Source organism: Leopardus geoffroyi, chromosome A3, assembly GCF_018350155.1.
Source record: "Leopardus geoffroyi isolate Oge1 chromosome A3, O.geoffroyi_Oge1_pat1.0, whole genome shotgun sequence".
NCBI classification, from domain to species: domain Eukaryota; kingdom Metazoa; phylum Chordata; class Mammalia; order Carnivora; family Felidae; genus Leopardus; species Leopardus geoffroyi.
The window spans coordinates 99,509,235-99,536,831 of NC_059336.1; the positions used below are offsets into that span (position 1 = coordinate 99,509,235).

Consider the following 27,597-nt stretch of genomic DNA (forward strand, 5'->3'; position numbering starts at 1 on the left):
TCTCTCTCTCTCTCTCTGCCCCTCCCCCCCCCCAAATAAATAAACATCAAAAAAAAATTTTGTTAAGCCTCTCTTTTAATTTCCCCAGGGATGAAACCTCTATTTTCCAGTCAGAGTGGGGTTAAGGACAATCCCCTGGCTGGTGGTGGGGAGATGACTTGGGAGTCTATCAACCAATGCTTATTTTAGGCCCTTCCCCCTTCCAGTGTTTGGACGCCTCTTAAGCCTTTGAAGGGGATTTGTATTTTACAAATTGAGTGACTTCTTGGCTTTCCCCTTTGCCAGCCTAGGAAACTGTTTTCCTGGGTCTGCTAAGTCATTACCATTTTACTCTCTGCTTTCTGGCTCTCAAATTGTATTGACATTTCCTTTTCCATTCTTCCTATCTTTTTGAGTTTGCACTGTTTTTAAAAATCGCTTTACTATAATTTTGTTGTGGTTTCAGTAGGGAGTAAGGTGTGTGTTCTCAGAATACATGTGTTCTGACTGCCTTCTTTCTCTGTAAGCTGGTTTCTTTCTGTGTCTGCAGGGAGTTGCCTTACAGATATCCTTTCTACAGGGCAGAGGTAGGACCGATTATTCCTGGGCCATGTTTCCTGCCATTTCTTGCCTGTACTTTATACTCCCCTAACCTCCCAAAGCCCTCAATTTATTTCATTTTTTAAAGTTTGTTTATTATTCGTATGTTTTTAGTAATCTCTACACCCAACATGGGGCTCAAACCCATGACCCAAGATCAAAAGTCACATGCTGCCCCCAAGTGAGCCAGCCAGGCACCTCCCAGACCCTTCATTTTAAAATATGTATCATATTCCCTGATTACTGCTGAGACCTCAAGTCTCTCGGGCATAAAACCTGTAGGTAGTTACTAAACTCAACTGAAATATATACAAACAATTCTAATACTCTCTGGCAAAAAGAAGAAAATAGTCCACTTTGTTTTCTCTTTAGCCCTGGTGGAGTCTTCATTATCAGGGCCTCGAGCTCCCCCCAAAATAAAGAATTGTTTGCAGGTGGGTCTCCTTGATCCAACTGCTTCCATATCAACTTCCATTTTCCTACTCATATGTAAATGTTCTAGTTGAATCCAGTACTGAGCTTGAGGCTTCCCATGCAGCCCTGCTCTTTCTTGTCCCCTGAGGGTCCTAAGGGGTCAACACAGAGAGAGAGTTTGAGCTTTTGGTTTCTGGAAAAAGCTGAGTCCCTCCCTTCCCTTTCCTGGAGGACAGGGGTGGACAGTCTAGAATTAATTTAGCCACTAGCCACATGTGGATATTGAGCCCCTGAAATGTTGCTAACCTGAATTAAGATGTGTTGTTACATACCAGATTTTGAAGACTTAATCTAAAAAAAAAAAAAAAAAAAAAAAAAGTAAAAATATCTCGGTAATTTTACATGGATTTTATGCTGCTATAATCAACATACTTTGGGTTATATTGGGCTAAATAAAATTATTGTTAAAATACATTTCACTTGTTTCTTTTTACTTTTAATAAACTGAGAAAAGACAGAATTATATATGTGGCTCACATTAGGTTTCCGTTGGGCAGTGGGGTCTAGACAGAAAGCCTGTTAGACCCCCTTTTAGCTCTCCTGTCAATAGAGCAATACTAAACAGCAGTTCGCATAGTGATTTTTCTAGTCCCTGCCCTAGACTCTTTGACTTTCTAGACACAAACCTCCCAACCCAGGGATATCCACAGCTGAAAAAAAATGGGGGTTGAGAGAAGAGGACAAAGACAGATAGCAATATAGAGAGACTGAGGGAGACAGAGAAGGGAATCTTAGAAAACCCATTGGCCAAAAGGCTCCCCAGAACCACTAACCTGAAACAGAACAGCAAAGAACAGCAAAGACCTTGAAAATATCTCCAATTTACTTAGGTTATAACCGTTCACAAACAACAGCTACTATCCACAGGTTTCCTTATGTTCCTCACACCTGGGAATGCTAGGGAAAGAAAGAATGCTAGTCTTCCTTGTTATTCCAGAATGGGATATGACACCACTTCCTTCCAGCCTCTCTCCACCCCCCTCTTTGGGGCAGTTTCATGGATGCCCCTTCTCCCTTCATACCTTCTTCTGTTATGTGAACCCTGCATCATTTCAGGACTGCTCAGGGGGAAATCAGGAAGCATCTGGGAGTACTCTGTCAGGTGTCCCTTTCAGAAACACATCAGATTTGAATCTCAGAGAAGCGCTGCTCTGGTTTTGTCAGCTGTTCCCATTTGCCTACCCCCCTCTCTGGAAGGACAATGGTTAGCTTGGTCCTGAGATTCAGTCATTCTATTATTGTAATCACTAAGTCACCATATCCTTATTTCTGTCCTAGACCTAATTGGGTATATGCCAAAAATCCCACCATTTTTTTAAAAAATGGAACCTAAGAACTTGTTTTTGTATCTTTATTCAGGTCACTTCAGGTGCCATTAAAATCAGGCTAAAGGAAGCTGAGTCCACTGAACTGATGATAAATGTTGCTCGTGAGAAGTATCGTCCAGTAGCCACTCAAGGCTCTGTTATGTACTTTGTTATTGCAAGCCTCTCAGAAATAGATCCTATGTATCAGTATTCACTAAAATATTTTAAACAGGTAAGTATGTTGTTTTGTCCATGAAATCTATGTCTTTGGTTTCCCTTTAAACCCCATTGAGTTACTTTTTTGACTCAGACAAATCATGAGTCTATTTATCAGGTAAAACCCTCTAGGAGTCTGGGTTCAGTCTTTTGGTCCAAGAGCAACCCACCTGCCATGTCTTCTCAACACTCAAGTGCCCAGCATGCACAGAAAACTGCAGAGGAAGAAAGGAAAGATTTACTCTTGACCTCCTTGACTAACCCATTTAGACTCTGCTTGTCAGTGGGAAGGGTAGCAAAAATTTGCACCAGTTTTTTACCGAAAACATTCCCTATGTCTTATTTGGCAGTTCCTCCACATTGCCTTGGGTGGTGGGCTTCTCTCACCTACTGGTCTCTGACCTCCCAGAAGGCAGAAATGAAGCCTCAGCCATCCCTGCCTCCCCACCGTGCTGCTACGTAATTAGTGTTTCATGAATAAAGAGTCTGTTTCCATCCCTCCATAAAAGAGCAGTTGAATTTTTATGACATTAGACCGAACTTGGTTTTGCCTCTGTCTTGTTCAGGTTATAGTTAAGGGTCCAGCAGCAAGAGGAACTGCAGGAGAGAATGGAAATGAATAATTGGAAGAAATGAGAGGCATGTTGTTTAGACACGCCTGGGCTCTCTTCCCACAAGATGTGCATTTGCTTTAGCAGCCTTAAAAGCCATTTGTTCTAGGGTCAGATCTCAGCTTCTAACGACAGGGCTTTGCTGTTCTCATGTCTCTGCTTCCTTCCTTTCGTTGGCAGGTATTAAACTAAGCAAGGTCACAGGATGAGAAAATCCTTGAATTCCACCTAAATGACTTTCATAATGGTTTTGGAGGTTTTGGAATTCATGCTTTTCAAGGTTTTAAAATCTCCTTCAGGAAATAAAAATGAAGATGCTCTGAGAATATCTCAGGCTGACAGAAAAAGGGCTATGGGATGAAATCATCAATGCACTGGGGTTTTTCTGTTTAGAAGGGAAACTAGAGACCCTAAACATATTTGTACGTGACCAAACTGGCCTGGGCATCATCTCCCAAAGCCATTCATGACTGCATGTCACGTTGAAATTATTTAGGGTGTATCAAGATTCACCGTGTTTTATTTTGGCACTAAACATCACATCTCCACTGGATTTTAACTTCTCTGTTTCTCATTAGGTTGTTAAAGAAAGCTCCATCCTCTTTTCTTCTAAGTGTTTTACAGTAACAGCTCCATTCGCCTTTGTTGACAAAACTTTGGGGAGAATTAACAAGGGCTTTCCCTTAAATTTCAGAGAAGATTCTAGCACATTCTTCCCACATCCTAACAATTATGTTGGAGAAGTGCCAAGAAGTGCACATGACCTTCCCTTGCCCTTATATCTCTCACCCCAAAATGATTATCAAATTTGAGTTAAGGACATGAAAAAACTGGTTCTGCCAGCTCACCTCCATTTTCCAGTTTTCTGCCTCACATCAAGATGATGCCTTTTTGAATATTGTTAGGTGTTTGGCAGTGGTTCATTGCTGAAAGATGGGGTGGGGGGAGCAAAGGAGAATGCAGAAAATAAATATCACTTATCAATTTTGGATGAATTCTGGCTTTTTCACAGTACATTATTCGTCTCCTGTGCTGCTACTGACTCACAAAATACAGGGCCAAGAAGGGCGGGAGTGAGGAGCAGGGATTTTTTTTTCTCCACAGGAATTGAATTAAATCCAAGACATTGATAGAGCTCTCTTTCACACAGTTGTTCAATACAACAATTGAAACATCTGTAAAGTCAGACGATCTAGAGCAGCGCATGAAAATACTCCTGGAACAAACGCTTCTAACCGCTTACGTCAATGTTTCCAGAGGACTCTTTGAGCAACATAAACTCATCTACAGCTTTATGCTGTGTGTAGAGATCATGCGTCAGCAAGAAAGCCTAACTGATGCCGAGTGGAATTTCTTTCTCCGAGGTTCTGCAGGATTAGAAAAGGTATGTGTTTCACTTTTGGATTGTAAATGTTATTCTAAATAGAGCCCACAAGCACCTACCAATGCTCTGTAGTGGCTGAAGGTTATACATTTGGTTGTGTGGCCCAGCGATGTGGGCACTGAGGGTCTAATGCGCCAGGCTGTCACTCAGCAATGTCTGTGCAATTTCTATGCAGCAGTGTCCTGGGATGCAGGGAGTAACCAATGAACTAGTAGATGTGATCATGTTTTGAAAAGTTGACCGTCTTACAAATATGAAGAGTTAAAATTCAATAATGTTGTAACTCATAGATTTGGAAATACTGTTTGGGCAATCATGACTCTCTCTTCCCTGGATACAGCTTTCATTATAAAGCACAGGACGTAATATAACTGGACTGTCACCTGCAATACCGTAATACGAGTTCTGCTGCACTTGCCTTCTTTGCATTCATCTTTCTATCGAACTTTCTCCAGCCCCTTCAGCTGGACTATGTCACCTCCATACTACAGACCTGGTCAGCCACAGAAGTGAGCCATGCCCCCACAACTCTTGACTGAAGTTCCATCTTAACCCCACTTTAAATTCTTGGCTCTATCCTCCCAGTCTTGAGCCCCACCCTTGGTCCCTGCAGACATGACATCTGCACCTATTTGCCAGTGTTTGAGCCTCAGTGTATTGATGGGAGGTTGAACTTCATGCTTTTTTTATTTGACTTTCAGTGCCCTATGCTCCCAGGACAAACCCAGACAAGACCTCTCCACCAGAGGTCCTTCCTCCCCACTCCCCACCCATCTTGCATGCATTCATATTCTATTAATGCTTTCTTAATGCTATCTTAACTTCATAATCACAGTTAATACATACAGAGGGCTTGCTTTGTGTTTTATGTATATCAGCTCATTTATTCCTCTTTGTATTCCTCTTAATGTGAGTTCCTAATTTTGTCTCCAGCCTTCAGATAGACAATTAAGCACAGAGAGATTAATTTGTCATGTTCACATACTTAATAGGATTTGGAACCAGCACTGGAACTCTCACAGTCAGTCTGTAGAGCTTGCACTCTTGCCCACTTCACTCTACTGCTGACTATTAGTCACTCAGCCAGGCCTTCCCAGTGCATTATTGTCTTTCTTTCCTCATGGCACTCTGTTAACAGCCTTGTTTACAGTTTTCTCTAGCAGAGGCTTGAAAAAGTTAAAGAACTTTCCAGAATCAGATAACTAATGCATGACAGAGTCTCATTCAAACCTATGTCTAAGTTTCTAAAGCCCATATCCATTCCAGTACCACCTGCTACTTCTCATGAACAACATATTTTGAAAAGAAATGTAAAATATGTTTAAATAGCATCAAACACAAAACTTACAATTGGGGGTGCCTGGGTGGCTCAGTCAGTTGAGCATCTGACTCTTGATTTTGGCTCAGGTCATGACCCCAGAATCATGGGATCAAGCCCCACGTCAGGCTCCATGCTCAGCATGGAGCCTGCTTAAGATTCTCTCTCTCTCAGGGTGCCTGAGTGGCTCAGTCAGTTGAGCGTCCGACTCTCAGTTTCAGCTCAGGTCATGATCTCATGGTTCATAGGTTCAAGCCCCATGTCAGGCTCAGTGCAGGGCCTGCCTGGGATTCTCTCTCCCTCTCTCTCTGCCCCTCCTTTGCTTATGCACTCTCTCTCTCAAATTAAATAAATAAAAATCTTAAAAAAAGATTCTCTCTCTCTCTCTCTCTCTCTCACTCTCTCTCTGCCTCTCCCTCTGCCCCTCTCCCTCACTCATGCTCTCTCTCTCTCTAAAGTAAAAGAAAGACAAAAACACAAAACTTAAAATTAGAAATCATCTTAAGAAACTTCTCAAAAGTTTTTTATTAAACTTTCTTTTCCTCTACCACGAGGAAATTAGAGTGATTCTTGACTGATTTTTTTTTTTAGAAATGTGTTTGGAGGACATCTTTTATCTAGTCACTTTATTTAGTTACTCATATTTTAATACTAGTATTTCCCATTTTTATCATAAATGCTATATATCAATAAAATCAATCGAATACAAAAGCAAACTACATGATCATCTTAGTAGACACAGAATAAAGCATTTGACAAAACCCAATATCTTTCTATCATAAAAACACTCAACAAACTATTAATGGAAGAGAACTCCCTCAACTAGGTAAAGGGCATGGACAAAAACCAACACTAACAACATACTTAATGGTGGAAGCCTGGATGCATTCTCCCTAGGATCAGAAACAACACAAGGATATCTGCTCTAACCACTTCTTCTCAACATTGTACCGGTGATTCTTGCCAATTAGGCGAGTAAATGAAATAAAAGGCATCCAGATTAGAAAGGAAGAGGTAAAAATATATCTATTTACAGATTACATGATTTTGTATATAGAAAATACTAAGGAACCTGTTTAAAAAAAACTGAAGTATTAGAATTAATAAATGAGTTCAGGAAGGTTGCAGGATACAAGATCAGCATACAAAATAAATTTGTATTTCTTGTATATGCTTGCAATGAACAATATGAAAAATGAAATTAGGAAAAAAGTCAATTTATAATAGCAGAAAGAATAAAATACTTAGAAATAAATTTAACAAAAGAAGTTCAAACTTATGCTCTAAACTACAAAACATGTTGAAAGACCTTAGAGGACCTAAATAAGTGGGAAAATTCCTACAGTCGTGGATTGGAGACATAATACTGTTAGGATGGCAGCATTCCCCAAAATGATCTACAGATTCAGTGCAATCCACATCAGAATCCCAACTGACTTCTGTGTAAAAATTGACAAGCTTATTGTAAAGCTCATATGGAATTACAAAGGATCCAGATCCCAAAGCTTACTGCAAAGCGGCAATAACCAAGACTGTATGACACCAGCACAAAGATGGACAAATGGATAAATGAAATCAAATTTGAGAGTCCAGAAATAAAACCATGTGTCTGTAGTCGCTGATTTTCGGCAAGGGTGCCAAGACAATTCATTGGGAAAAGAAGTCTTTTCAACAAATGGTGTGGGCCAACTGGACAGCCACATGCAAAATAGTGAAACTGGACCCTTACATCACACCATATATAACTTGAAACATACCAAAAGCCTAAATGTAATAACCAAAACTCTTGTAAGAGGACGTAGGAGTAAATTTTCATAACTGCGTATTTCACAATGGATCCTTAGATCTGATATCAAAAACATGAGCAAAAAAAGAAAAAAATAGGTAAATTGGACTTTATCAAAAATAAACATGCTTTTGTTTCAAAGGACACTATTAGAAAAATGAAAACACTGGGGCACCTGGGTGGCTTAGTTGGTTAAGTGCCAGACTTCAGCTCAAGTCATGATCTCGCGGTTCTTGGGTTCGAGCCCTGTGTTGGGCTCTGCGCTGACAGCTCAGAGTCTGGAGCCTGCTTCAGATTCTGTCTCCCTCTCTCTCTGCCGCTCCCCCACTTATGCTCTTTCTCTCAAAAATAAATAAACATTAAAAAAATGAAAAAAAAAATGAAAAGACAACCCCACAGAGTGAGAGAAAATGCTTGCAAATCATAGCTGATAAAGGATTTGTATCTAGAATACGTAAGGAACTCTTACACCTTCACAATAAAAAGACAAATGACCCAATTTAAAAATAGGCAAAGGACCTGAATAAATATTTCTCCAAGGAAGATATACATAAGCATGTGAAAAGATGTTCAACATCATTATTCATCAGGGAAATGCAAATCAAAACCTTAAGGACATACCATTCATCCACACTAGAATGGCTGGAATCAAAAAGACATAATAACAAGTGTCGGTGAGGATGTGGAAAAACCCTCATACACCGCTGCCTGGAGTCAAAACTGGTGCAGCTGCTTTGTAAAACAGTCTGGGAGCTCCTCAGACAAAACATAGAATTAGTGTATAATCCAGCAGTTTAACTCCTGGGTATGTATGAGAAATGAAAACATGTCCACACAAAAAATTTAGACGTGAATATTCATAGCAGCATTATTCATAGTAGCCAAGAAGGTGGAAATAACCCAAATGTCCATCACCTGGTGAGTGAATAAACAAAATGTGGTATATTCATAACAACAGAAAATTACTTGGTCATAATGAAAGTACTGACACAAACCATGACATGAGTAAAACCTTCAAGACACTAAACTAATAAGCAAAAGAAGTCAGTCACAAAATACCACATGTTATAAAATTTGATTTATATGAAGTGTCCAGAACAGGCAAACCCCAGAGACAGAAAGCAGTTTAGTGGTTGTTTACGCTGGGGCCAGGGGCAGATAGAAGGGTAATAGCTAAAGAATACCTGGGGGTTTTTTTTGAAGAGATGAAATGTAGAATTCACTGTGGTGATGGTTGCACCAACCTGTGAATTTACTAAAATACGTGGGATTGTATGCTCTAAATGAGTGAATTGTATCTCAATAAAGCTACTTAAAAATGTAGTATAGGGGCACCTGGGTGGCTTAGTTGGTTAAACGTCCCAACTGTTGATTTCGTCTCAGGTCATGATCTCACGGTTCATGAGTTCAAGCCCCATATTGGGCTCTGCACTGATAGTGCAGAGCCTGCTTGGGATTCTCTCTCTCTCCCTCTCTCTCTCTGCCCCTCCCCTGCTCTCTCTCTCTCTCTCTCAAAAATAAATAAATAAACTTATTTTAAAATGTAGTATAGAACCTCAGGCGAATGTTCATGAATTTTCAAAGAATTAGTTTCAGTCTATAATCACAGCTGTTTCTCTCTTTTAAAACTGCTTACCCACCTTCAGGATAAAATTAAATTAAAGCAAAGTAAAATAAAACAAAGTGAAATAAAACAAAATAAAATAAAATAAAATAAAATAAAATAAAATAAAATAAAATAAAACTGCTTACCCACCTTCAGGGAATACTTCCAGATGGCATAATACCTTTCCCAGAAGTTTCTAGGGATATAGGAAATAATTGGACATAACATACACTCAGCCCTGCTGAAATGAGATCATCACCTGTCTTGCTACTGATATTGCTATACTACTCAGCTTTCCCCATCTCCTAGAGGTGAGAACATCTGGGAACCAGATCTGAAAACTAGTCTTGAGGGGAATAAAATCATAATATTTGGGGAGTGGGGAGAGACTGGTGCAACATGTTGGGGAACAGGCTAGAAGTCGACTTCACAGATTTAATTTTAACCCTTCACCAGATCAACTGCTTCCTGTAAATGTCAACCTGGAAAGCTTTCCCCAGCTGCACTTCTGGGCAAAGGTGTACAGGTAGAATTGATTCAGCACCTATTACTACTTGGCCTCAGCAAATGGTTATTTTTAACATGCAACTGAAGCTTGCTTTTTCACTTGGATAAGGTGAAAGTATATTTTGTGGTTGTCTTTGTGACTTATTACTCATTTTCATTCTGTCTTCTAATAGGAACGCCCACCTAAGCCTGAAGTTCCCTGGCTGCATAATGCCATGTGGTTCGCATGCTGTGACTTAGAAGAATCATTTCCAGTTTTTAAAGGACTTACACAATACATACTGTTACATCCTATTACCATACGAATAGGTAATATGTCAAAAAGGATCTGCTATAAAGGGATTGTAAACAAGCTTGTGAATCTTTTTTTTTTTTTTTTTTTGAGGCATTCTTTTATTTTATTTATTTATTTATTTATTTATTTATTTATTTATTTATTTATTTTGAGAGAGTGTAAGAGAGAGCCTGCGCGCACAGGGGATGGGCAGAGGGAGTGAATCCCAAGCAGAAGACATGCTGTCAGCCCAGAGCCCAGTGCGAGCTGGAACCCACTAACTGTGAGATCACGACCTGAGTGGAAACCAAGAGTGCGACACTTAAGCTGCTGAGCCACCCTGGCACCCTAGGCTTGTGAATCTTAACTTTGATGTTTCCTTTAATCTCTTCTGCTATATCAATATTTTTCACTAGGAAATTTCTTCATTATTAAGAAATTGTGAAGTATTTGCTCTCCCAATTGAATGAGTTCAATGCTTGGCGCATGAATTTTCAATATTTTATATTTACTATTATACCCATTTAAAAGGGATATACTTACCTCTAAGAATTGCCTTAGCTGCACCCCATAGAGTTTTTTTTTAACTTTTTATTGAAGGATGATATACATATGGAAAAGTGCACAAATCAAAATTGTACAACTAGATATTATCAAAAATTAACTGTACTTATGAGCCCAAATCAAGAACTAAAATAATACCAGCCTCCCATTATCCTTTCATACTCCCTCACAGGATCCTTTCCCTCTTCCCCAGAAGTAATGCTTGCTCTGAATTATAATATTCTATGTTAATTTTTCTCACAAGTTTTAATATGCAGCCCTTTCAATTTTAAAAGTACACATTTTATGTTAACTAAAATTTAAATAATAAAAAAAAGAATAAAAAGGATGATTAGAAAAGCCCTGAAAAAAAGAAAAGTACATTTTTTTAGTTTGAAAGCATTTAGGATTTGGAGGAGCTATCTTTTTATTGTTTATAATGTAATGATGTTATAGAAATTGGGGCGTCTGGGTGGCTCAGTCATTTGAGCATCTGACTCTTGATTTCACTATGATTCCCAGTTTCTCTTTGAAATTCCAGAATTTTTCCCATCATATCTTGTGAAACTACGCTGTTCATTATGACTAGGCTTAGGATTATTATCTTCCTAGTAAATTATTCCTTTTTTGAATAATATGCCCTTTACTCTAAATAGTTCTTTTTTGCCTTAAAATATATTTTCTAATGTTAATGTAATTAAAGTGCAATTATCTTGGTTAGGACTCTGCCTCTATATATTTCTGTACTCTTAATTTTAATTCTTTTGTGTCATCATCATGTTTTTGGTGTATCTTAAGTGGAATTTTGTTGTTTTGAGCAGTATGAGAGTCTCTCTTTTTTAACAGGAAAGTTTTAATTCAATGATATTTATTACAATAATTGCTCCATTTCAGGGGCTCTCAACTGGGGAATATTTTGTCTCCCAGAGGACATTTGTCAGTGTCTGGAGGCATTTCGGTTGTCACAACTTGTATGGTGCTACTGGCATCTAGTAGGTAGAAACCAAGAATGTGGCTAAACATTCTGCAATGCTCAGAACAGTCCTCCAGAAGAAGTAACCACTTGCCCCAAAATGTCCGTAGTGGTGAGACTGAGAAATCCTGATCTGTTCAGACTTACTTCTATCACCTTATTTTGTGGGGATTTTTTTTTCTTAACAGCCTTTTTCTTTGCTTCATTTGTTTTCTTCTTTCTTGCCTTCAGGTGGCTTATCCATTCTTTTATTTACCTCATACTTATTTGAAGTTCTGTGTTCTTTTTTTTTTTTTTATGAAATTTATTGTCAAATTGGTTTCCATACAACACCCAGTGCTCATCCCAAAAGGTGCCCTCCTCAATACCCATCACCCACCCTCTCCTCCCTCCCACCCCCCTCAACCCTCAGTTTGTTCTCAGTTTTTAACAGTCTCTTATGCTTTGGCTCTCTCCCACTCTAACCTCTTTTTTTTTTTTTTCTTTTTTCCTCCCCCTCCCCCATGGGTTCCTGTTAAGTTTCTCAGGATCCACATAAGAGTGAAACCATATGGTATCTGTCTTTCTCTGTATGGCTTATTTCACTTAGCATCACACTCTCCAGTTCCATCCACGTTGCTACAAAAGGCCATATTTCATTTTTTCTCATTGCCACGTAGTATTCCATTGTGTATATAAACCACAATTTCTTTATCCATTCATCAATTGATGGACATTTAGGCTCTTTCCATAATTTGGCTATTGTTGAGAGTGCTGCTATGAACATTGGGGTACAAGTGCCCCTATGCATCAGTACTCCTGTATCCCTTGGATAAATTCCTAGCAGTGCTATTGCTGGGTCATAGGGTGGGTCTATTTTTAATTTTCTGAGGAACCTCCACACTGCTTTCCAGAGCGGCTGCACCAATTTGCATTCTCACCAACAGTGCAAGAGGGTTCCCGTTTCTCCACATCCTCTCCAGCATCTATTGTCTCCTGATTTGTTCATTTTGGCCACTCTGACTGGCGTGAGGTGATACCTGAGTGTGGTTTTGATTTGTATTTCCCTGATAAGGAGCGACGCTGGACATCTTTTCATGTGCCTGATGGCCATCCGGATGTCTTCTTTAGAGAAGTGTCTATTCATGTTTTCTGCCCATTTCTTCACTGGGTTATTTGTTTTTCGGGTGTGGAGTTTGGTGAGCTCTTTATAGATTTTGGATACTAGCCCTTTGTCCGATATGTCATTTGCAAATATCTTTTCCCATTCCGTTGGTTGCCTTTTAGTTTTGTTGGTTGTTTCCTTTGCTGTGCAGAAGCTTTTTATCTTCATAAGGTCCCAGTAATTCACTTTTGCTTTTAATTCCCTTGCCTTTGGGGATGTGTCGAGTAAGAGATTGCTACGGCTGAGGTCAGAGAGGTCTTTTCCTGCTTTCTCCTCTAAGGTTTTGATGGTTTCCTGTCTCACATTCAGGTCCTTTATCCATTTTGAGTTTATGTTTGTGAATGGTGTGAGAAGGTAGTCTAGTTTCAACCTTCTGCATGTTGCTGTCCAGTTCTCCCAGCACCATTTGTTAAAGAGGCTGTCTTTTTTCCATTGGATGTTCTTTCCTGCTTTGTCAAAGATGAGTTGGCCATACGTTTGTGGGTCTAGTTCTGGGGTTTCTATTCTATTCCATTGGTCTATGTGTCTGTTTTTGTGCCAATACCATGCTGTCTTGATGATGACAGCTTTGTAGTAGAGGCTAAAGTCTGGGATTGTGATGCCTCCTGCTTTGGTCTTCTTCTTCAAAATTCCTTTGGCTATTCGGGGCCTTTTGTGGTTCCATATGAATTTTAGGATTGCTTGTTCTAGTTTCAAGAAGAATGCCGGTGCAATTTTGATTGGGATTGCATTGAATGTGTAGATAGCTTTGGGTAGTATTGACATTTTGACAATATTTATTTTTCCAATCCATGAGCAGGGAATGTCTTTCCATTTCTTTAAATCTTCTTCAATTACCTTCATTAACTTTCTATAGTGTTCAGCATACAGATCCTTTACATCTTTGGTTAGATTTATTCCTAGGTATTTTATGCTTCTTGGTGCAATTATGAATGGGATCAGTTTCTTTATTTGTCTTTCTGTTGCTTCATTGTTAGTGTATAAGAATGCAACTGATTTCTGTACATTGATTTTGTATCCTGCAACTTTGCTGAATTCATGTATCAATTCTAGCAGACTTTTGGTGGAGTCTATCAGATTTTCCATGTATAATATCATGTCATCTGCAAAAAGTGAAAGCTTGATTTCATCTTTGCCAATTTTGATGCCTTTGATTTCCTTTTGTTGTCTGATTGCTGATGCTAGAACTTCCAGCACTATGTTAAACAACAGCGGTGGGAGTGGGCATCCCTGTCGTGTTCCTGATCTCAGGGAAAAAGCTCTCAGTTTTTCCCTGTTGAGGATGATGTTAGCTGTGGGCTTTTCATAAATGGCTTTTATGATCTTTAAGTATGTTCCTTCTATCCCAACTTTCTCAAGGGTTTTTATTAAGAAAGGGTGCTGGATGTTGTCAAAGGCCTTTTCTGCATCGATTGACAGGATCATATGGTTCTTCTCTTTTTTTTTTGTTAATGTGATGTATCACGTTGATTGATTTGCGAATGTTGAACCAGCCCTGCATCCCAGGAATGAATCCCACTTGATCATGGTGAATAATTCTTTTTATATGCCATTGAATTCGATTTGCTAGTATCTTATTGAGAATTTTTGCATCCATATTCATCAGGGATATTGGCCGGTAGTTCTCTTTTTTTACTGGGTCTCTGTCTGGTTTAGGAATCAAAGTAATACTGGCTTCATAGAATGAGTCTGGAAGTTTTCCTTCCCTTTCTATTTCTTGGAATAGCTTGAGAAGGATAGGTATTATCTCTGCTTTAAACGTCTGGTAGAACTCCCCTGGGAAGCCATCTGGTCCTGGACTCTTATTTGTTGGGAGATTTTTGATAACCGATTCAATTTCTTCGCTGGTTATGGGTCTGTTCAAGCTTTCTATTTCCTCCTGATTGAGTTTTGGAAGAGTGTGGGTGTTCAGGAATTTGTCCATTTCTTCCAGGTTGTCCAATTTGTTGGCATATAATTTTTCATAGTATTCCCTGATAATTGTTTGTATCTGTGAGGGATTGGTTGTAATAATTCCATTTTCATTCATGATTTTATCTATTTGGGTCATCTCCCTTTTCTTTTTGAGAAGCCTGGCTAGAGGTTTGTCAATTTTGTTTATTTTTTCAAAAAACCAACTCTTGGGGCGCCTGGGTGGCGCAGTCGGTTAAGCGTCCGACTTCAGCCAGGTCACGATCTCGCGGTCCTTGAGTTCGAGCCCCGCGTCGGGCTCTGGGCTGATGGCTCAGAGCCTGGAGCCTGTTTCCAATTCTGTGTCTCCCTCTCTCTCTGCCCTTCCCCCGTTCATGCTGTGTCTCTCTCTGTCCCAAAAATAAATAAACGTTGAAAAAAAAAATTAAAAAAAAAAAACAAAAACCAACTCTTGGTTTCGTTGATCTGCTCTACAGATTTTTTAGACTCTATATTGTTTATTTCTGCTCTGATCTTTATTATTTCTCTTCTTCTGCTGGGTTTGGGGTGTCTTTGCTGTTCTGCTTCTATTTCCTTTAGGTGTGCTGTTAGATTTTTTATTTGGGATTTTTCTTGTTTCTTGAGATAGGCCTGGATTGCAATGTATTTTCCTCTCAGGACTGCCTTCACTGCGTCCCAAAGCGTTTGGATTGTTGTATTTTCATTTTCCTTTGTTTCCATATATTTTTTAATTTCTTCTCTAATTGCCTGGTTGACCCACTCATTCGTTAGTAGGGTGTTCTTTAACCTCCATGCTTTTGGAGGTTTTCCAGACTTTTTTCTGTGGTTGATTTCAAGCTTCATAGCATTGTGGTCTGAAAGTATGCATGGTATAATTTCAATTCTGGTAAACTTATGAAGGGCTGTTTTGTGACCCAGTATATGATCTATCTTGGAGAATGTTCCATGTGCACTCGAGAAAAAAGTATATTCTGTTGCTTTGGGATGCAGAGTTCTAAATATATCTGTCAAGTCCATCTGATCCAATGTCTCATTCAGGGCCCTTGTTTCTTTATTGACCATGTGTCTAGATGATCTATCCATTTCTGTAAGTGGGGTGTTAAAGTCCCCTGCAATTACCACATTCTTATCAATAAGGTTGCTTATGTTTATGAGTAGTTGTTTTATATATTTGGGGGCTCCGGTATTCAGCGCATAGACATTTATAATTGTTAGCTCTTCCTGATGAATAGACCCTGTAACTATTATATAATGTCCTTCTTCATCTCTTGTTACAGCCTTTAATTTAAAGTCTAGTTTGTCTGATATAAGTATGGCTACTCCAGCTTTCTTTTGGCTTCCAGTAGCATGATAAATAGTTCTCCATCCCCTCACTCTCAATCTAAAGGTGTCCTCAGGTCTAAAATGAGTCTCTTGTAGACAGCAAATAGATGGGTCTTGTTTTTTTATCCATTCTGATACCCTATGTCTTTTGGTTGGCGCATTTAATCCATTTACATTCAGTGTTATTATAGAAAGATATGGGTTTAGAGTCATTGTGATGTCTGTATGTTTTATGCTTGTAGTGTTGTCTCTGGTACTTTGTCTCACAGGGTCCCCCTTAGGATCTCTTGTAGGGCTGGTTTAGTGGTGACAAATTCCTTCAGTTTTTGTTTGTTTGGGAAGACCTTTATCTCTCCTTCTATTCTAAATGACAGACTTGCTGGATAAAGGATTCTCGGCTGCATATTTTTTCTGTCTAGCACACTGAAAATCTCGTGCCAATTCTTTCTGGCCTGCCAAGTTTCAAAAGAGAGATCAGTCACGAGTCTTATAGGTCTCCCTTTATATGTGAGGGCACGTTTACCCCTTGCTGCTTTCAGAATTTTCTCTTTATCCTTGTATTTTGCCAGTTTCACTATGATATGTCGTGCAGAAGATCGATTCAAGTTCCGTCTGAAGGGAGTTCTCTGTGCCTCTTGGATTTCAATGCCTTTTTCCTTCCCCAGTTCAGGGAAGTTCTCAGCTATTATTTCTTCAAGTACCCCTTCAGCACCTTTCCCTCTCTCTTCCTCCTCTGGGATACCAATTATGCATATATTATTTCTTTTTAGTGTATCACTTAGTTCTCTAATTTTCCCCTCATACTCCTGGATTTTTTTATCTCTCTTTTTCTCAGCTTCCTCTTTTTCCATAACTTTATCTTCTAGTTCACCTATTCTCTCCTCTGCCTCTTCAATCCGAGCCGTGGTGGTTTCCATTTTGTTTTGCATTTCATTTAAAGCGTTTTTCAGCTCCTCATGACTGTTCCTTAGTCCCTTGATCTCTGTAGCAAGAGATTCTCTGCTGTCCTCTATACTGTTTTCAAGCCCAGTGATTAATTTTATGACTATTATTCTAAATTCACTTTCTGTTATATTATTTAAATCCTTTTTGATCAGCTCATTAGCTGTTGTTATTTCCTGGAGATTCTTCTGAGGGGAATTCTTCCACTTGGTCATTTTGGATAGTCCCTGGCGTGGTGAGGACCTGCAGGGCACTTCCCCTGTGCTGTGGTGTATAACTGGAGTTGGTGGGCGGAGTCGCAGTCAGACCTGATGTCTGCCCCCGGCCCACCGCTGGGGCCACAGTCAGACTGGTGTGTGCCTTCTCTTCCCCTCTCCTAGGGGCAGGATTCACTGTGGGGTGGCGTGGCCCGTCTGGGCTACTTGCACACTGCCAGGCTTGTGATGCTGGGGATCTGGCGTATTAGCTGGGGTGGGTAGGCAAGGTGCACAGGGGCAGGAGGGGCAGGCTTAGCTCGCTTCTCCTTAGGTGATCCACTTCGGGAGGGGCCCTGTGGCAGCGGGAGGGAGTCAGATCCGCTGCCGGAGGTTTGGCTCCTCCGCAGAAGCACAGAGTTGGGTGTTTGCTCGGAGCGAGGAAGTTCCCTGGCAGGAACTGATTCTCTTTGGGATTTTGGCTGGGGGATGGGCGGGGGAGATGGCGCTGGCGAGCGCCTTTGTTCCCCACCAAACTGAGCTCTGTCATCCAGGGGCTCAGCAGCTCTCCCTCCCTTTGTCCTCCAGCCTTCCCGCTTTCCGAGCAGAGCTGTTAACTTATGACCTCCAAGACGCTAAGTCGCGCTTGCTGTCGGAACACAGTCCGTCAGGCCCCTCCGCTTTTGCCCGCCAGACTCGGGGGCTCTGCTTGGCCGGCGAGCCGCCCCTCCGCCCCGGCTCCCTCCCGCCAGTCCGTGGAGCGCGCACCGCCTTGCCGCCCTTCCTACCCTCTTCCGTGGGCCTCTCGTCTGCGCTTGGCTCCGGCGACTCCGTTCTGCTAATCCTCTGGCGGTTTTCTGGGTTATTTAGGCAGGTGTAGGTGGAATCTAAGTGATCAGCAGGACGCGCGGTGAGCCCAGCGTCCTCCTACGCCGCCATCTTCCCTCCTCCCCTGAAGTTCTGTGTTCTATTTCTACCCTTTGATAATCACTCTTCTACTTGTAATATGAATATTTATTTAACCAGTAAGTGTAATGATTTAAAATGTACATGGACCAGAACTTCTGGAATCCTAATATACTTGTTTGATTTCTAAATAAAGACTAGAAAAAAATGAAATGCTCTTCAATAAATGCATCAAATAGAAATTATGTTTCTATATTGAGGACCAGTTAAACAAGACACCTAGAGATAGAAGTAGAACACAAAAAGGAAAACACTCACAGGGAAAGGCTAGAGATGGCCAGTTAGGGACAGCCTAATAAACACACAGGCAAAGAAAGAGGGAAGGAGTAGAGGCTAGAAGGCAAAGTAATTCTGGGAACAACTCATCATGTTTGGACAAAAAGCACCATGTGTTATCCCTGTTGATTGGGACTAAAATTTCAGCTATTTAAAACTACTTTCCTGCTTTCATTTGTTAAATTTCAGGGTTTATTCTGGAAATCCTATACAATTGTGAAGGTTTGTACATGTGTGATAGGAGGGCTTATGTTCTAAATGTGAAATTTAGATCTTTGCAGGTGAAGTTTAATAATCAATTCCAATGGCATTCTTACCTTCTAAAGCTTCCTAATTGCTTAATCTTTTGTCTTTGATAGTTTCTAAGTGCTTCACGTCCTAATAATTGAGAGTTATTTAAAATATGCTCTTATCCTCTCTCATTAGCCAGAATCCTAGTGAATATACAATAAATAATGAGAACCTCGAGAAAAAGGAAGTCCTTTTGGAATAAATGGTTCTACTATCTGGTCCTCAGAGTAACACAACCACCATCAACCAAAGTCGTGTGCTGTGCCCTGTGGTCTCATACCATGTCATTGTCTGTATGCCATCTAGAAATTAGAAGTCTTGCAGAGGTGCACACTCCTCCAGAATAGTCTCAAGTGTCACTGAATTGCTGTCACCACATTTTTGCTATTATTAGACCCTCAGAACAGAGCCCCAGCAGACCAGCTGGAGAAAGAGGTTTTCTAGCCTGACATTCAAGCCAACGGTTTTGCCCAAGGTCCAACCAAAGGAACCTGTTTCATTACTAGAGGACAAACTGGCTGTGTTGGCTTGCTGAGAGGCTTACAGCGCACTGTATACCCTGCCTACAGGAATTTCAGTGCTAACTCTTGCCAAATGTTAAAACCATTATAAAGGGTGGGGTGTCTGGGTGGCTCAGTCAGTTGAGCGTCTGACTTCGGTTCAGGTCTTGAACTCATGGTTCATGAGTTTGAGTTCCACATCAAGCTCCACATCAGGCTCACTGCTGTCAGTGTGGAGCCTGCTTTGGATCCTCTGTCATCCCTCTCTCTCTGCCCCTCCCCTGCTCTCACACGCACACACACACACTCTCTTTCTCTCTCTCTCTCAAAAATAAACACTAAATATTTAAAACAATTGTAAAGGCTAACCAGGATCCTAACCCTCATGTGACATGCAAGCCCATTTCCTATAAATATTCCATGGGGAAAGGGGAGCAATATATTCTGTCTATTAGGGCATAAAGTTCTATATATGTCAATTTATCCATATGTTGTTTAGATTGTTCAAACTATATATGTCAGAACTTCCAGTCTGCTTCATCTATCACAGACTTGATAATTATGTGTTATTTCCTACCACAATTATTTTTTTTCTGCTTTTTCCTTTACCTCCAGCAGTGATTACTTGATGTACTCTTTCACTGTTATCTGACACATAGGTTCATTTTATTGTTTTTATTATATATTTTAATTAATATAACTTGACCTATTTGTTCCATTTAATTATATTTGCCTTGAATTCTAATTTATTCAATGTTACTCTTATCACTTCAATTTTCTTTTTTGCTCACATTTGATTAATGTTTCTCTATGCATCCTTTTATTTTTAACTTCTTTGTTTATTTTGTTTTAGCTTTGCTTTTTGTAAGTGATTTGCTATTGGATTTGTTTTCTGATCCAATTTTAAATTATTTTTAATTAGGTTGGTTGGGTAAGGGGAGATTAATATATTTTCATTTGTTGTAAAAACTGATAGTAAATGTAGACATTTTTAAGTTACCAAATACATTTATTTAACTTCAAAGTCAAACCAACTCTAATTAAAGCATCTTTTTAAATTGTGTTTCTAGGATCCTTTGAGACTTATATCAATCCATATGAATGGGAAGGCTATTCTAAAAGTAAGGAGGAAGAAGAATTCATGACAGAAGAAAAAGAGACCAAAAACCGTAATTCCTGGCATCCAGTATTGAGTTCTTTCCAAAAGCTACTTCTCATTAAATGTTGCAAAGAAGAGAAGGTAGGGTGTTGCTTTTTTTTTTTAATTAGAGGACTGTGTTACAGTTATTTCTACTAATGCTCATCGGCCAGTTATGATTCATAACTGACTAGATTTATTTATTTAGAGATTAACAATGGCCAAGTTTGGGAGGAGACTGCAAGAAATAGAGACTTTGTGTCATTAATAGACCATAATGTTTTATGCAGAAAATGAAAGAAAAGGCTAGAGAGCCATCCAGGAACCTAGTCATCCTTTCCTAGCATGCACCATTAGGGATTTGTGCTCTCCAGAGAGGACAGCGGTCACTGCAGGGCAGTAGTGGAGAATTGATAGACCTTTCAGATCTTGGCGACAATGGAAAGAAGTCTTTTGAAGAGAACAAAACCACAGTCACCAAGACCAGTTTGAAGATTGTTGGACTGGTCTCTGTAAGAAGCTGTAGCAGCCAGAATTGGATAGAGATTGTAGATGGGGTGCCTGGGTGGCTCAATCAGTTAAGCGTCTGACTCTTGATTTTGGCTCAGGGCATGATCTCACAGTTCATGAGTTTGAGCCCTATGTTTGGCTCTGTATTTACAGTGTGGAGCCTGCTTGGCATTCCCTCTCTCCCTCTCTCTCTGGTCCTCCCCCTCCCCTAGCTCTCGCAAACATGCACTCTCTCAAAATAAATAAATAAAGTTTTTTTAAAAAAGGTTAGAGGTGGGAGATTGAAGAGATAGAGGGGGATGTAGAGATGAGGCAACTGGTATGGCTTCCAGTTTCTGCTTGGGTGCCAGAGGGGATAACGTAACAACAACTGAGCAAATGTGAAAGGAGAAGTATGTCACAGAAAGCTGTCACTGAGTCTGCAGTATCTGCCAGCTATCAGAGTACGTAGCAGCCTGGAGACCAATTAATATGTAGGTAGGAAACTCTATAGAGAGAAGCATAGGCTAGAAATAGAGAGTTGCATATTATCAGCATCAAGCTGGGAAGTATATCAAATGGGAGTTGTTGGAATCAGATAGGAATAATGCATAATACAATAAAAGGGCAGGTGGGCAAAGGATGAAACCCTGAGGGGCACCAACTTTAAAGGGAAGAAAGAAAGGATGAGAAGGTATAGTCATAGGGGCAAGAAGAACACCAGGAGAGAAAAAAATGACATGGAAATTAAGGATGTATAGAGTTTCAATACAGCAAAAGTTATCAATAGAATAAATGAAGCATCGCAGACAGTTCCAGGACTCTTGCAACATGTCCCAGAAAAGTTCTCCAAATGTGATCAAAGCCACAAATGGTAACAGCCATACCAAATTCACAGAGGATCAATTGAAAATTCTTATTAATACATTGAACCAAAGACCTTCCTTATGTTATACCATCAAATAAAACTTGCTTTACAAATCAACACAGAGGAGTCTGGAATTTGGATTAGGTTTCAGAAATGAAGAGCTAGATATGCACTCCAGAGAGGACAGGAACCTGAATCAGTCAAGACCACCAACAAAATTACCCTGAAGAGAATATCCAAGTATGGCAATATTATACCAGCTACACCTCCTCTCAATCAGATATAGTGACCAAGGCATTTGGGAGCAACCTTTACTCTGGTACTGATTCCAGAGAATGACTTACTAAGGAAATTTGGGTTCCAGAGTAAAGAATTCATGTTCCAAAGATCTGGATTACCTTCCCAGAGAAAAAGATAATCTGAGGAAGCCTTATAACAGGGACAACACCAGAGACCAGATTTGTACAATGAGAGACTGCTATTCCCAGGTCTATTCACAGGCAGAGCCCGTTGGGTGTCCAGTGTTTCTACATGAACAATTGCTCCTTTGGGAGAAAGAGGATGTTCCAATACAGTGGCTTGTGTGAGGTACTGCAATCTTGCACAAAATTCAGCGTCCTTCAGAAATAGCGTATTTGGACCTAGATGGAACTTCATTTCAAAAAACTCTAAGTAAACCAGGTGATTGAGTCATTAGAACTGCAACAGGAAGTAGAATGCCTATCGTTCCAACAATTCTTTCTCTGTCATCAATATTATCAATAGTTCTCAGGACAAGGTTGTTAGCAATTTGAACTAGAAAGAGTAAAAAGAAATTATCAGAGAGGAATAAAGACTGCCAGACAGAGAATAATTTGTGACCACACCAAGCTAAGAAAAGTCCTGTATACCAGTGTTCTCAAATTTTGGCATGTATCAGAATCATCTGAAGAAAAAAAGAATCATCTGGAGAGTTTGGGAAAGCACAGAGACCTGAGGGTGCTTCCCAGAGTTTCTGATTCAGCATGTCTGACCAACGGGCTAAAACTCTGCATTTCTACCAACTTCTCAGATGATGCTGATGCTGATCCTGAAGCCATACTTTGTGAACCCCTGATTTAATGTGGTTAAACATATATAAGAAGAAACCATTATTCTCAAAGCAGACGAATGAGGACATCAAGACATATGTCGTGACATGCAGCATTGTTAATTTCCAAGGCTAAATCTACTGAGAACCCCAACTTTGACAGTCCTGGTATTTCAATCCATCCTTCCTCTACCTCAGGAAGGTGGCAGGCTCTTTGAGAGCCAGGCTTTCTCTCTATTGAAAGCCACACTGTTGGGGCGCCTGGGTGGCTCAGTCGGTGGGCGTCCGACTTCGGCTCAGGTCATGGTCTCATGGTCCATGGTTTGAGCCCCACGTCAGGCTCTGTGCTGACCGCTCGGAGCCTGGAGCCTGTTTCGGATTCTGTGTCTCCCTCTCTCTCTGACCCTCCCCCGTTCATGCTGTCTCTCTCTGTCTCAAAAATAAATAAACGTTAAAAAAAAAAAAGCCATACTGTAGACAAAGTCACCCAGGATGAAATCTTAGAGCAACAATTGCACGGCTCTTCCGATTTGAGAAACACCAGTTATATGAATGCAATTTTACCACTGAACTACATACTTTAAATGGTTAAGATCTAAATTTTATGTTATATGCATTTTACCACAACTTTTTAAAAGAAGAACTTAAGCATGATAGAGAAAAGTGTGAGTACTTGTGTTCTAATATAATGCCCAGTTTGACAGCCACCCAGGATCTTTATCCTTCGTCTAACATACTATAGCTGAAATGAGGTTTGGTCACTCAAGAGGGATGAAGAGGGGTCATGATCCCCAAATGTTTAAGCTTACTTTCTCATCGCAGTGAAAGCGATGGGCAGGGAATTCTCAAACACAGAGTCTCTCAAGAATGAATTTGTGCACTATTCATCTAAATTCAGCAATTCTCTGTGGATTCTGATAGACAAGATGAACTTAAAAATACACAGAAGGTCTCAGCCAGAGACTATAAAGCCACAGGCCAGGAAAACAGTTCTAAGCAAGACATAATGGAGTCACACATGTCAGAATTGGGAAACTCAACTTAAAAAGCAAGTGAGAGGAGCTCCTAGAAAAGGACTTGGTGATAAAGAGGGAAGAGACTGATCCTGCAACCAGACATGGGATTTTCAGAGGATGGTCTTTAAGAAATGCCTAACTCTCTAGATCATAGGTATGAGAAATCTGAAGCATTTTCACATCAAATTCTTACCAGGATTGCCATAAAGATCTTGATGAGAATAAAACAGCATAAGTCCAGAAGGGTCACAGAAGTAGATGCATTCCAGCCTGTGTTATGGAAGGAACCTGAGGAACAAGCAGGTCAGTGGGTCCTATCATCTCAGAACGTACTGGAGCATGGTGCAGGAAGTACATAGAGAAAGACCCCCAAATACCCAGAGTTAAGACCATGAAAAGACTTCCTTGGATGATAAGGACTCTGAAAGTAAGGATATTATAGATACAGAGGGCCCTGAAGCTGGAGCTGAGGAACTGATAAGAAATGCCCAGGCAGGAAGTCCTCTGCACTCCTCCCTGCTCTGCAGGGTTGTCAGCAGAAAGGGCGCACTCTAACCAGGCCGCTCTGCCCCTCTGACCGTGTTGCGTTCAACATCAAGAAGCCAGCTTGGGAGCGCCTGGGTGGCTCAGCCCATTAAGCCTCCGACTCTTGGTTTTGGCTCAGGTCATGACCTCAATCCTCAATCGGGGATTGAGCCCCAAGTCTGGCTCCACGCTGACAACGCTGACAGGAGCCTGCTTGGAGTTTTCTCTCTCTCTCCCCTTCTCTCTCTCTGCCCCTCCCACACCCTCTCTCTCAAAATAAATAAATAACCTTAAACAAAAAAAAGAAGCCAGCCTGGTTCACTCATACTGACTAGAGTAACTAGAATCCAAGCAACCTCTGTGCTAAGTGAATAAGATGGCAGTTGTTAACACTATCTTTTATATGGACGAGATATTTGGGAAGAGCAGAGGACTCCTACCCACTTAGTATGAAAGTGAGGAAAACCATTTAGCAACCATGTTGAGGCACACATTCCTGGGCTGGCGTGCATACATACCCAGTTCTGTGGTATTACCTCTTCCTCCAGCTGAGAAGCGTGAACCTTATCACCGGAGGGACAAACAGTTCTAGGCCAAAGCAAAAAAACGGGAAACTACATGCTAATTCCACAGGAAAGCTCGGCTCTGTAGCTCTAACTGATACGTCGCCTTTCTGTATTTTATGTACTTAACCATATTCTTGGATATATGCACTTCTAAGTATATAGTAGGTAGACTGGAGCCTAACCAAGGGTGTATTTTGTGCAGATTTACTTTCTGCATATTTAAACTGTTTCATAGAGAAAATCAGATCGCACACGACAAATTGCACATGTAACCAATAGCTTACGATCTTTCATTAATAAAGCCGCTGGAAACCTAGATCTCTATATAATATTCATGGCAGTTTTTCCTATTTACAAGAGAAATATTTCTCAAATTTTTTGAGCTCAAAACATTTCCTGAGTGTGTTACCACTTTTATATTTACATACCAGCCTCAAGAAATAATTGGTGCTTTGTGTGTTGCTATTCATTATGAACTCTAAGTGCTTTTTGTCAAAGTAAAAAGCAAATAAATAGATCATACTATCAAAAACATTTTAAAAGTAATAATGAAGAAATCGATGTTGAAATTGTATTGTTTTTAATTTTTATTTTTTTAATTGTTTTATTTTTTTAATGTTTATTTATTTTTGACAGAGAGAGATAGAGAGAGAGAGACAGCATGAGTGAGGAGCAGCAGAGAGAGGGAGACACAGAATCTGAAACAGGCTCCAGGCTCTGAGCTGTCAGCACAGAGCCCGACGCGGGGCCCAAACTCACAAACCGTGAGGTCATGACCTGAGCCGAAGTCAGATGCTATTTAGTCACACATAGCTAAAACTGAGCTCCAAATCCCCATGGACCTGTTGCAGGACTGTCCCTTTTGGACCACGTCACCTTTACAGTTAGTACCCCACTATAACCTCATGTAAGTGGGCAAGCATGTAAACATCTTTTCCCAGATTGGCCACAGAAGGGTACAATCAGGGTCATGGCCCTGACGCAGACTGAGATATCCCCTCTCCCGATAACAATAACAAGAAAACATGCAAGGATTGTTTGGACAGGGTGATGTGAATACCTAATGGAGGGTTAATTTTAAAGAAGGGCTGCTGCTTATAGTTGTGCCAGATGCGCACTGCACAAGCCTTAAGGGAGCCATTTGCCTTGTAGATATTATAGGTTAGGTTTGTATATTTATCATGACAGCTTTCTGGCACAAATACCTTAGGATCTCACACACAGGCTCCATACAGGCTAGAGAGGGAGAAGGTCTGCAAGAGCAGGAGTAGGGTAAGCAGGCTAGGATAGGATCAGTGAAGGCAACACATTGGTGTAGGAAGTGGTGGGGCAAGGATATGATCATCCAAGCTGAGGCTAATTCCCAAGAAAGGTCAAAAGAGGCTGACAACTAAAATGAGAACGGAATGGGGCGCCTGGGTGGCGCAGTCGGTTAAGCGTCCGACTTCAGCCAGGTCACGATCTCGCGGTCCGTGAGTTCGAGCCCCGCGTCAGGCTCTGGGCTGATGGCTCAGAGCCTGGAGCCTGTTTCCGATTCTGTGTCTCCCTCTCTCTCTGCCCCTCCCCCGTTCATGCTCTGTCTCTCTCTGTCCCAAAAATAAATAAACGTTGAAAAAAAAAAATAAAAAATAAATAAAATAAAATGAGAATGGAAGATGGGGAGACAAGATAGGCAGTCAATTCTGAGAAGCTGGTTTATGAAGGGAATCAAAGAGATGAAATCACTGAGAGGGATGTGGTGCCTGGGTGGCTCAGTCAGTCAAGCATCTGACTTCTGCTCAGGTCATGATCTCATAGGTCAAGAGTTCGAGCCCCACATCAGGCTCCGCTCTGAGAGTGCAGAGTCTACTTGGGATTCTCTCTCTCTGCCTCCCTCTCTCTCAAAATAAATAAATAAACTTTAAAAAATAGCTAGGAAGGGGCAGCAATCAAGGGAAAACTTTTGGTTTTAAGAACTGTGCACAGTAGATCCTAACTGTGCAATAATAAAATCTAGGAGAGAGGAGAGATCAATAGTGCAGAAAGAAACAGTAGAAGGACAGGGGTGCCTGCGTGGCTCAGTGGGTTAAGTGTCGACTTCAGCTCAGGTCACTATCTCGCAGTCTGTGGTTCAAGCCCCACGTGGGGCTCTGTGCTGTCAGAGCCTGGAGCTTTGGATTCTGTGTCTCCCTCTTTTTCTGCCTCTCTCTCTCTTTCAAAAATAAACATTAAGAAATTAAAAAAAAAAAAAACGGTGGATAGACTAAAAGTAAAGTCCATGAGAATGTGGAAGGAATGCACAAGGATGGGACAGAAAGAGGCAAGGATGGGGGAGCAGACTTATAGATGGAGGGAATGACAAGGGACTTTTCCTCTCATCCGGTAGTCATCTTACTCAGGGAAGTCATGAGAACCATGGCTGTTGGCAGTTACGTGGTGCAGAAACCCGTTGTGCACAAACCCAGTAGGAAGAAATATACCTAATCAAGAGAGAACGAGTGTAGAACAGGGCACCACCCTCTGAGAAGTTGAAGGGGAGAAATGGGATGGAATTATGAAGGATCTTCAACATATTATTTTTTTAATATTTTTCTTTTCAACTTTCAGATAGTTTTTGCTCTTACAGACTTTGTAATAGAAAGTCTTGGAAAACGCTTTATAGAGACACCCCCTGTGGACCTGCTCACTCTGTATCAAGACATGTCGTATAACACTCCCCTGGTATTCATCTTAAGCACAGGCTCGGATCCTATGGGGGCATTCCAGAGGTTTGCCCGGGACAGCGGGTATTCAGAACGGTAAGGTCCACGTTGTGTCGTTTT

General features: G+C 40.7%; 1 protein-coding gene across 2 annotated transcripts in view; it reads left to right on the forward strand.

The window, feature by feature from the left end:
* Positions 1–27,597, forward strand: part of DNAH6 (dynein axonemal heavy chain 6) — a 261,133-nt gene that overhangs the window by 196,836 nt on the left and 36,700 nt on the right. For both annotated transcript variants that reach the window (XM_045446656.1, XM_045446657.1), the window contains exons 60-64: positions 2,413–2,592; positions 4,338–4,571; positions 9,962–10,097; positions 20,196–20,365; positions 27,383–27,573. In XM_045446656.1, the coding sequence (XP_045302612.1) occupies positions 2,413–2,592; positions 4,338–4,571; positions 9,962–10,097; positions 20,196–20,365; positions 27,383–27,573 (911 nt within the window). The remainder of the gene's footprint in view (positions 1–2,412; positions 2,593–4,337; positions 4,572–9,961; positions 10,098–20,195; positions 20,366–27,382; positions 27,574–27,597) is intronic.